The sequence below is a fragment of the Eleginops maclovinus genome, chromosome 2, assembly GCF_036324505.1.
Source record: "Eleginops maclovinus isolate JMC-PN-2008 ecotype Puerto Natales chromosome 2, JC_Emac_rtc_rv5, whole genome shotgun sequence".
NCBI classification, from domain to species: domain Eukaryota; kingdom Metazoa; phylum Chordata; class Actinopteri; order Perciformes; family Eleginopidae; genus Eleginops; species Eleginops maclovinus.
Genome location: NC_086350.1, coordinates 10,484,820 through 10,496,511, shown reverse-complemented (window position 1 = coordinate 10,496,511; position 11,692 = coordinate 10,484,820). Strand labels below are relative to the sequence as shown.

The following is an 11,692-nucleotide window of genomic DNA, read 5'->3' as shown; positions in this document are numbered from 1 at the left end:
ACTATTATTCATGTGTTTTAAAGTACCCAATGTCAAAATACACAGTCAAAGAGTTACTGGGTTACTGTTATTCATGTGTTTTTTTTTATCACAGCTGGTAAAGATAGAGCTGATTTGAATAACTTTATAAACTGCTGCTGAATATCTTTACCTATAAAGTCAACGTCTATTTAATTATTGATTTAGATTTTTTTATTAGCTATTCATTTAAACCTAAAAAGTAGAATCTGTCAAATAAATGTGTAGTGTAGTAAAACATTCAATATTGGCTTCTAAAAAGTAGAAGTATAAAGTAGCATAAACTGAAAATACTCAGGTAAAGTACAAGTACCTCAAAATTGTGCTTTGAGTAATTTAGTAAATATACTTTGTCACTGTCTACCACTGCGTAACCATAAGGGGACAACAGGTGAACGTTTTGAGTAAATACATCAGATTTTTCTTATAAAATAAACGTATTTGACGTTGATTTTGTCTTTTAAAACTGGTTTAATAATTAAAATGGACTGTGGATGAACTTCCTTCCTTTCCTTCTGTTCACTCATTTCCCCCATGAGAATCAAGGGAGGTTTTGTCCTACATTCCATAACCCATTTTTAAAGTTGCAGAGGAACAAAGTAGGGCTCTCAATTTTGTCTTGTTGTTCCCTCAGCCTTCTTCTTCTCCTCCTGTCCTCTCTCCTTGGTGGGCAGTTCCCAGTCTCGGTTTTCACTCTTCATTATAAAGGAGGAGTTTGAAACACAGAGGCACTTATACCCAGCCAGCCTGAATAAAATCTGGCAGAGACGGAGACTGTGTGATCTGGGACAGAACACTGACCTCACAAAGTGTTTGATTTGTAAAAGGACGAATCGGTAAAAACTGGCAACATGGCTGTGGCGGGCTGCACGAAATGCATTAAATATATGTTATTTTTCTTTAACTTTATTTTCTGGGTGAGTTGAACATGTTTTACTTTTGAATTGCTATTGTGTTTGCTCCTTTATTGTCTGAGTAACTTTTGCTTTCTTTGAACTTTTTCTGTTCTCCTTGGTAAGGCCACACGTCAGTTTAGCTCAGAGCTTAATGATATTAAATGATATATTCTGGAGAGTTTCCCGCCCTGTTGTAGTAATTATGCTGCCGTGACTTTCAGCATCAATAGGAGAGACACAGCATAAACCTTCAACAGGCTGGAGTAGAAATTATCTTCATCAACACTTATTTTCTGCATGACCGAGCAGCAGGGCAAGGTGGCTGAGAGTAGCACTTCACACCAGGCGGGCTTCAGTCTGTCACTGCCGGGATAATACTGTTCTTTTCCTCACATTAACTCTGCTTTAGATCAATCCTTTCATTGAATTATCTCGTGTTCATATTATTGAAACACTCCACACAGGAAGGTCGGATTTCTGAAGTTGTTTCCAATAAAAACTGAACAACATTTCCATCAATATTGGACAGTTTCTTGTTTTTTAAATGAGTCTGGTTCTCCTCAGATTAAACACATGAAGAGGGATATTGAACAGGACTAAAAGGGCTTCTGGGGGAGGGTGGAGCTGGTTTTCCTCTTGTCATTTCCTTTGTTCCTACCTGGTCACCAGACTCGTGTGCTGCCTTTGAAGCTTTTAAAGAGCTCAGGAAACATTTCATGCATTGGTGTAGTTTTTGTTGTACCATTCAGACTGATGTGAATGTATTTATTTTTAAAGTTATGTCACTAACAAGGGGATTTGCCACAGTTTTTCCTAAAGGATGTCTGTGTTTTACACTTCATTACATCATATCAGACTTCCTGCAGCTGTGAAGCCCACTTTTTGACTTTACCCTTTACACACTGAATTGATCTCTTGTTTGTGAATTTCCATTTAAGTTTGCCGGTACAGAACAGTCATCTTTTTTTAGATAAGTCACCATATCCTGCACATGCCAAACTTGATGGAGTGTTTCCTCTGTTGGTTTTGCTGCTGTGCCTGTCATTGTGAAAACCATGAGCCCTCTCTTCCTCTTTTTGCTATTTTTCATGTTGAGGATTGAGCTTCCTGTTTCTTGGAGAACAATAGAGTGCAGTCATGGCACTAAATGTGCAGATATATCTTGATATAAACATAGAAAAGGTCGTCAGCATGTGAACAATATGATCCTTATGATCCAATACTGATCCTTCTGTAGTTATGCTCCATTGGCTTTTACATGATAACAGTTTATCAGGACATTTCTGCCTTAATGGATGTGAAATAGAGGAAAGATCAAGGGGTATAAAGTTGAACAACACAGTTCTTGAGTTGATTTAAACAATGTGGTGCTGACGTGGTCTGTGCTGTAGGTCACCGAGGTGTCAGGATGTCTTTCATCACTAGAAGACAGCGGACAGTTTACTGCTGAACACGGACAAAAATTTGGCAGAAAAGTTTAAACATTGATTTGATTTTAGGAGAGTCAGGCTTTGTGCGTTCTCTCTTGATGGGTCTTTTTTTTAGTTCTTAAAAATTGATAACTACAGGTTTGTTTTAATATTAATGCTAACGTTTCTCTTGAATATCAAAGTAAAGAAACATGAAAGAAAATCAATTAAAACCTTCTCTCTCTTTGGGACAGCTGGCCGGAGGTGTGATCTTAGCAGTGGCCCTGTGGCTCCGCCATGACAGTCAAACCAGCAACCTCCTCATCCTGCAGTTTGAAGGCCAACAGGCTCCAGGCACCTTCTACATCAGTGAGTATTCAACATCAAGAGGAATACATCACGGTCCCTCAAAACACAAGAGGAAGTTTTTCTTTTCAACCTTCCAGCAACATTTAACTTTGCATTACTTTTTACCAGGTTTATTTTTGGAAAGCTTTTAATATTTCACACTTCAATTCTAAATGTTCGAGTGCAGTATGAGGTTATGGGAACACACAGGGTGAAAAGAAAAAAACAACATATTTTAATAGAAAACAATCAACTACAACAGCACAATAAAAAAATACCATAACTGTAAACTCCTCCTAACATCACTGGATTAGTAAGTCCTTACTAAATAAGTGTTTACTTCAGGGCTACTGTATGCAGCCTCCTGTGAGTTGCCTTGTCATCATCCTACTTCCTATTTCCTCACAATCGAACGTCCTCTGTGAGACACTAGTTATGCTTCCTTGCAGGCTCCTTGTTATTTCTGTCCTTGTTTCTTTTCGTCCCCACGTCAGGAAGCTCACTGTTACCAGAGTGATGAAATTCTCCTAATTGACAGAAAATACCTGTCTTTCACACTCAGCTGGATCCAGTCCAGAAATAGTAACAGTGGTGTGACTTCTGAGAGAAGACCAGGAAACAGGACCTGCGCAGATCCACAGCATGACTTCACCTCAGTGTTTTTACTCAGCTGTCCCTCCGATCACTGCATATTGTAGGCGATGTTCTCTAACTCAGATAAAAATACATGTTGATGACTTCAGCCTCAAACTCCTTAACAGAGAGAGGGCCAGATGTTTCAGACAGATGTTGAGACATGTGGGCTCTGGTGCATAAACAAAGCCGTATGTGCCTTCTGTCGCTCGCACTTATTTGAACCTCAGGAATATTCTGAAGTTTTGTATTAATGCAGTGCTGCATGTTTTTGTATGTCTTTGTAAACTAATTCAAGGATCTGCCTCCGATTTTTGCTCACTGCATGTACTTAAGCCATAGATCATCATCATGTTTCCTTTTCTGCCAGACTTTGGCTCTAAAACCTGCAATACACGATGTGATTTAAACATATCAAAGGTCCCCCATCTCGGTGTGTTGTGGTGGTGAACTCTAGTGAGCCCATTAATTTACATTTGCGCTCCTGCTGCACTCCCATACTTACCCCTCTGTAAGTATACACAGCGAATGCGAGCCCGTGCTTTTTATAGAGGAAAGGCACACTCGTGATTTTAAAGGCAGGGCGGCAAGAGAGGCCCACCCAGGCGAGATCAAGGGACTGTGTCTTTTTTTTTTTAACCCTCCCTTGAACATACGCCCTTGAATAATTCAAATAACCTTGTACATCTGCACATTACCCCTCAAATTAGAGTTTGGAGTGGATGTTTTTAGCACACTGGCACACCAAAGTGGTATTTATGTAAGGCTGAAAATATACATACTCCTACCTCTTAACCAGCAGCTGAAATCGGTGGCAGTTGTCAGTAGTCTGGTGGGGTTAGTACTCCAGCCTCTCAAACTGTAGGAGCTGCAGTAAGGCTGACTGATTTTGTTACACAAGCTGTTACAGTTCCTTACACTGTATAATCCAGAGTCTTGGCCTGAATTACTTTTCTGCATTATTTCATAGCTGAAAGTGCTAAACTAGAAGGATGCGTTGTGGTTATGCTAACTGTGAGTGAACAATTTGACAGAAAAATGTTGTGTCTTTTACACAAAAGCAAAACACTACTCTGAAGTCTCACAGATACACAAACAAGCTTTGTCCAAAACCTAACATCTGCCACGTGAAAATGGTCATAAACAAAACATTTGGAGTTTTAAAGTCATATTTGTTGCCTTGTTAGATTGATGTTTTCAATAAGAAAGCTCTGATTCTCTACAATTCATCTGAACATAAAACTTATTTCACTTTCTTAACATCAAATGAATCCTACTCTTTAACTTCAGCTACCTCATATCTAAAAAAAAAAAGTTAATCTTTTAGAAAATGTGCTTATTCGATCCTCTCGCATGTCTGTACTTTAAACCTTAATACTGAAACAACATGGACACAAAGAAGATGTTTTCTTGTATAATAAATGTTTCTGAGTAATATGTTGACAAGTGGTTGTAAATGTGGTACACTACTTGCACAACTGCCTTCATTTTAAACAAAAACCTGTCAGCCTAAAGTAAATGTTGGGTTGTTGTTCTGACGTGGGGGGGTGTTCACATAAATGTATCATTCGCCAATTAACTTTTCAAATTATTCCCAGACCACACAAAATCAGTAAAAATGCCAATAGTTAGCATGTTGAGAAGATGAACAATTATTAGTGTCTGTTATGTGATTTGGATTCGCTCGAAAAATGTAATGGGTTCTTGTTTGGCTCATCAAACCATCAAAGTTTCACAAAATCAGGCCCGTATTTTTTTCTGTAATCTAAAACAAAACCTCCTTAGTGGAAATAAAAATGTTGGTCTATTCCTTTAAGCCATAGAAGAGTTACTGCTGGAGACCAACTATTTACAGTACAAATTGTTCAGTTATGTATGAATTGTCAATGATTTTAAATACACTGTTAGGTAGGCTACAGATAGTATTATGTAGCTTTAACTAAGAGTATATCCGCTGCAGGAAGTCAACTGTCTGCCCACCTTTTATCCAACAACTTTCAGGAGGAAATGCATATATGGAGCTCAACATCTTCCACTCAACATCTATCCAGTGATTGTGTCTCTCAGTTTGTTGGTGTCATGTTCCGATAGTGTGAACAAGACTTCCAGCTGGTTTTTTTTCTCAAGATACTAGATATGAGAAGTCCGAACGAGGCTTTCGGCTGGTCCTAACCTCTCCCCTTTCTCCCACTCGAGATTACACAGGGAAACAAGACATAAATGAACTTCCCCAGTGGAATAAGATTGCCTGTCCTGAAAGTCCCACTGGCCTTCAAACCTCAAAGGGTGTTGTCATAGTAATGGCAGGCAGTGGAAATAATGCCTGCTTTGCCGCATTGCTGGGTAACTGGCCCTGGTAGCCGTTTCTCACTACAACAAAAACCTGAGAGAGAAAGAGAGGAGGGGGATATAGCAGGAGGGTGTTGATTAAGACATACAGAGAGAAGATGTAGGAACAAGGCTTGAGCGTGATGTGTGCGGTACAGCAGGAGTCAGAATCTCTTACCGGGCCTGTCTATCGCTCTCTGTCAGGATACATTAGAGCCTGTGTGTGTTTCGTTCGCATGTGAGTAAGTATAGAAAACCCAGAATCAGACTCCCCACACCGTCTTCCTATAGTATCCACATCCTTTACTTGAGTCATACTGTAGCAGCAATACTTTATCTAATGTCAGGTAGTTATTTGAGTTTGAATGAAACTGCTGCTGTATATGTATATTTTTCTCCAGTCTTTGCTTTTTTATGTAAAATATTGGATATTTTTACCTTTTTTGAGTTAGATTATTTAAAGGATATCAAATCATGAGAGGAAATCTCCATCTAGAGACAAAAGGCCCCTACTAGCTTTTATGTAAGAGGCAAACATGTTAAGAGCCAATCTAATCTTTAACATTTCATTTTGTATTTTTTAAACTTACTGTGAGTTTAATTATGTAAAATCCTAACCCCTGTGCATTATCAAAAGGAAATGTTAGACCTATTTTAGTCACGTGTCTTTTATTGTAGAGAAATATTAGTTTATAAGCTTTAATCGTTGCAGTTTTTTAACATTATTTTGTAAAAGGCTCCATTTTTTAAAATAATGTGTTTATTTAATTGAGAATTCTTACTTTTATTAATTGATTTTTAACACTTTATTACTTCTGTGTGAACAATTACCATTGCTACTTGAAAACGGAAAGCAACTAGTCAAGTATAAAGTAGAATTAAATACAAATACTTAAATATTACATCTCAAATTTGTACTTGCATGTGATTATCCGTCATCGCCTGCCGTAGGGATTTTACATTTAACGAGTTTTAATTTCCAAGATGTGAGGTTGCTGCATCATTAGATTATTCCGAAACTTTATCACCTTCAGGCAATGTATTCATGCAGGTTATTGATTTTATTAATTCCTTTTGGAGTGGAGCCAACCAACCTCTAACCTCACTGCACCAAAAGAAAAAGGAAAGACCTGATCACAGGAATTGGTAATTTGGTCTGTTAATATATGCTACAGTCCTAACAGCAGTATGACCAAAAAAATGTAGCATGTGTCCTATCCGCAGACAATTACATAAAAATAGCCACTAAGGAATTCCTTCATGTCACCAAGTATGCCCTCTAAATTAAACACATACTGCCAGAACAACAGATATTTCTTTCCACCTTGAACGTTTTCCTTTAAGTGTAAACATAATCCAGACCTCTGCTGTAACTGGAGCTTTATTGCTCTTCATTGACTTTTTCCTGCAACTCGACTACCTGCAGTGGAGCTTGTTGCACACCGCTGTGCCTGTTAAAGTCATGGAAACTGTATTTTCGTTACATATAACAGCCAAAACATGGCTCCAACCTCCGAGTGTAAATGATTTTACACTGTTCTTTATTCCAGTTTATTCACACCATGATGTGTGTACATGGGTGGGTGTCTCTCTATTCACGTAGGTCCCCCGGTTTCCTGGGGAAGAATAATGTTTGGAGGCAGAGGTCACTGTAGAGGGGTGTTTGCGGTCGCATGGAAGGCATTTCCTGGCCTGTCAGCTCTAGCTCAGTATCCTGGGGTCGTTTCGCTCCCGGATGTCAATAATGTCATGTCATCCTATAGGGAGGCAGGAAAACATGCAGGAAGTCCATTACCAAACAAAATGTGGATCAATGTTCAGCACACTGCTCTGACACTGCTGCCCCCTAGTGGTGCTGAGGACACAATGCCGCCATGCTGAGCTACATTTCTTTACATTTGTATTTCTCTGTGTTTCCAGGTGTGTACATATTGATAGCTGTGGGGGCTGTGATGATGCTTGTGGGCTTCCTCGGTTGTTACGGTGCCATTCAGGAATCTCAGTGCCTGTTGGGAACTGTGAGTATTTCTCTTTTATCCAGCAGGAACATGTTTAAACTTTGAGTTTAAATAAATGATCTTTTCCCACTTATTTTCTTTCTTTAGTTCTTCTTCTTTTTGATTATCCTCTTCGCTTGTGAAGTGGCTGCAGCGATGTGGGGTTTCATGAACAGGGACACGGTAAACAACACAAACCCAACCCTGCCTCTGAATCTTTGATGTTTCCATTGATTTTCAACCTCTGCGCTCCATTGAACTTACTGTTTGTTGTCCTGTCTCTGAAACACAGATCTCCAAGGAACTGATCAACTTCTACGACTCTGCATACATCAAAGCCGTGGACGTCTCCGGCTCCCCCAGCAAAGACTCTGCTATCAAGGTGCTGGAAGCTTTCCACTCTACGGTACGTCAGGATGCAAAATCACTTTACGGATCATTTGATACAAGTAAAATTATAATTTGTATCATGCTTTATGTTTCTTTGTTCCCCCTTCAGCTCAACTGTTGCGGTAAAGGTGACGACACCGCACTGTTCAAACAAGTCATCGGCACCTTGTGTCCCAGAAAGACTCAGGAAGATGTTCTGAAACCTCAGGTATACTCAAAACATATTTCGAAATAACTGCTACAGAAATGGTTTTCATTGGGAAATGTCCACCCTCCAGGGAAAAACGTATATTTATTAGCAACTTTAGAAAGAGATTCAAATATACATTTAAGGTTTTGTTCTGATCCATTTATATTAAAAACTTTGGGAAAATGAGCTATATTCAACCAAAAGCAGTTAAACCAAGACTTTAATCCTTTCCTACTCCTGCTTGTATTTAAGTTTCTAGATAATAGATAACATATTACATAATTAATTATTCAGAGTCATGTGGTCAGAAGCTGCTGAAATTCAGCCCATTGTTTTGACAGCAGACCCAGCTTTCCATTACATGGGCTCCTGAACCGTGTGTGTACAGTGTGTGTGTGCAGTGTGAGGGGTAAACACTTTCCATTTATCACAGTGTGGTCAACGTTTTTATTTCTGTCTCTGCCCAGAGCTGTCACTATAAACTGGATGAGCTGTTCTCAGAGAAGCTTTACCTGATCGGTCTGGCTGCTTTGGTGGTTGCTGTCATCATGGTGAGTGTCAGACTGGAAATGTGATGGATATTTCACACAGCTGCAGTGTGAAAAGGCTCAGATCATGGCCAACGTCCCTGAAACGTTACTGCTTTTATCTGCTCTGATCAGGGCCTAGTGATTATTTTAACTAATCAATTGTTTGATCTAAATATCAGCTGTTTTGATACTCTGTTTCATATCCTATTAAATTGAATAACTTTGCATTTTGGACTGATAAGACCTTTAAACACATCACCTTGGACTATGAGAAAGTTGGATGGATCTTTTTTTTTTTTACTATTTTTTACTATTTATTGATTAAACAATGAATTGATGAATCAAGAACATAATTGGCATATTCGTCAACAATAAAAATAATCATCTGTTGCAGCCCTAATTGTGATTAAACCTACTGAATTAAGTCATACTGGCCTTTCTCCCATTTAGATCTTCGAGATGATCTTCACCATGGTGCTGTGCTGTGGCATCCGTAACAGCCCTGGGGTTTACTAGAAATCCAGCCAACAGGCGACATCAGCCTTTAATGGGATTTTTTATTATTTGTTCTATGCATCAACTCCTCCTTATGGATATAACACGACAAGATGGATACCTCTCTTTTTTATTCTAGATTAGAAACTATAACCTGTTTTTAATATTTCTTATCCATCGAAACTCACCTTTTTTACTTATATAATTTAGCTTCTGTCGGTCAGGTGTTCTTAATTTATCACACAACGATTCATATGAATCTTTTATATGTACGGTATGTTGTGAAATATTTCTATGAGGTCATAATGCTGTTTTTACGGATGTATAAATTGTATATATACTTGTCGTATGTTAATAAGACTAAGGAGGGTGCATGTATTCCCTGATTGATTGTTTGTTAAACAGTGTTAGAATATAATTTAAGCAGCAGGGGTTCAGTGGGCTAAGCTAATGTACCGTCTTACTAATGATTATCAGGATGTTAGCCTGTGAATTTTTTAGTTGGCTGTTCTCTCTACTTTGTGTCTCGTGAACCATCTTCACACTTGTGAAACACCCATCCTTAAATAAATGGTAATGTCTTCTTACTCAACGTGTTTTTTAATAATGCTATTAAATGATGTCATGTCTCCTTTGATTGCTGAAGTACACGCACATTGGTGTTTCCTAGGCTTTTATTAAGCTTGTGACTCCGTAAGACGAAGCAAATTCTTTTTTCACGTCTACAAAATGTAATAAATGAAATCAGAGAGGAAATTCAACTTCTCAGATTATCAAATTCTAATCATTTAAAAGGCACGAAGGAAAAAACTATGAAAAAAAGGGAGCAATGAAAAGAGGAAATGAAATAAATAAATGTATGTTGTGTATCAACATGAGTTGTGTGAGTCTACGTTTTGTCTTATTTCCTTCAATCATCTTATGCAATTCACTGCACAGATGGTAAAATATTAATATTCATTAAAACATCTTATTCAAATGTCTCCTTTCAGTGTTTCTTTACTTTGATATCGTTTTAAATAAATGGATCTCAGTGTTTATCTGTGACACAAGCTTTCTGGTAATCAATAAAACACTAAATCTGTCCAATAAGCTCTTCCCCTGATAGTCAACTGAGGCCCTATGCTAATTTTCAGGTTCATATTTGTATTTTTTGACATGTTTACATGCTTTAATGTTCAAAAATGTCTTTAATTTTCTCATACTGCCTGTGCCGGTGCACCTCTTTTCACTCTCTGTCTGAAACCAGAGCCCAGTCTGCTCTGATTGGTGAGCTTGCCGGCTCTGTTGTGATTAGTCAACCGATTAGAGATGTCCCACCCCTTAGCCCCCCTGTGTTAGAGCGTTACCCCAAAAAAGTGAGAGGGCTACGTAGTGATGTCGTAATGTTACCGAAATTAAACAAAAGAGTGGACCAAACCAATGGAAGCGTTTCAGGCAGGGGGGAAGTGTGTGGTAGAGAAACTCGCTCTTGATGGAGCTTTGAGATGTTAGCCTTTGCAGACCCTTTACATGAACTAAAAATCTACAGAACACACTGTAGGAAAGTGAAAACCCCTTTGTACCTTAGGGTAAAGGGCCCCTTTAAACCTTCACACGGGCTTTCAGTATTTTGCCATGTGTCACCACTGGGAGGCAGTGAGTGTAACATCAACGCCCTTCTTGCTCAATCAGAACAAAACATCTCCCCCAGCAGCACATTTGAATATTATAAACATTCAACAGACTGGTTTTTCTAGCACTGTGGCAGCCGACACACCCAGCACACTCAGTGTTTGTTCTGCTTACAGGTTTACTTTCTCATCAGTGGTCACACACTCTCAAGTGAAGCAACATGATAGTTTTAAAATAAAATGTTACAAATAGAAGCCCTTTCATCCAAATGGTACCTGAAAATATTTTGTATTAAATTGTTTTGCACAATTTAAAAATACACAAACAAAACAGATAACAAACGATAAAAAGTATAGGAAGAGCCAAAACACCCATTGGGCTTTTTTTTACCTGCTATGCCACTTTTGCGTCCATGCAACCTCTGATGTAACAAATGTATATTTTTCTTCGCTGTGGGAGTAATAAAGGATTTCTGTTTATGATTCTGATCCTGATAAAGTGTCTGCCTCAAAAACGCTGAAAATCCAAATCTTATATAAAACACAAGATCAAAATACAAACAATTGCTTGAACTCAATAAGAATATGAATCAAGTAATCCCCATGCATTATAATAATAATAAACATAGAAAGACTAAAAAAATGTCCTTTTCAATTTAATTTTGGACACTTTACGGTCAGTCCTGTGCTCCAGCTCTGTGCATCTTGTCTTATAATCCTTCCATATCTGCTGAAATATTTCTTCTTAAAACCTCAGTGAGTCTTTATTCCCATTTGTACTGGGTGAAGATTTGTAAGTGCTTTATTTTACTTTACACTTTACACATGTCATTTTTATGTTTCTC

General features: G+C 38.3%; 1 protein-coding gene across 1 annotated transcript; it reads left to right on the top strand.

Annotated features, from left to right (window-relative positions):
* Positions 1-712: 712 nt before the first annotated feature.
* Positions 713-10,112, top strand: LOC134877322 (CD81 antigen-like). Its single transcript, XM_063902792.1, has 8 exons — positions 713-935; positions 2,578-2,692; positions 7,553-7,650; positions 7,738-7,812; positions 7,922-8,035; positions 8,129-8,227; positions 8,677-8,760; positions 9,190-10,112. The coding sequence occupies exons 1-8, from the start codon at positions 870-872 to the stop codon at positions 9,253-9,255; spliced, it is 717 nt and encodes a 238-aa protein (XP_063758862.1). The 5' UTR covers positions 713-869; the 3' UTR covers positions 9,256-10,112.
* Positions 10,113-11,692: the final 1,580 nt, after the last annotated feature.

Bases quoted from the DNA above. Each gene is read 5' to 3' on its own strand.
- LOC134877322 (XM_063902792.1), top strand. From the start codon at position 870: ATGGCTGTGGCGGGCTGCACGAAATGCATTAAATATATGTTATTTTTC. The intron at 2,693-7,552 runs GTGAGTATTCAA...CTGTGTTTCCAG, and splicing joins TCCAGGCACCTTCTACATCA to GTGTGTACATATTGATAGCT. The intron at 8,761-9,189 runs GTGAGTGTCAGA...TCTCCCATTTAG, and splicing joins TGGTGGTTGCTGTCATCATG to ATCTTCGAGATGATCTTCAC.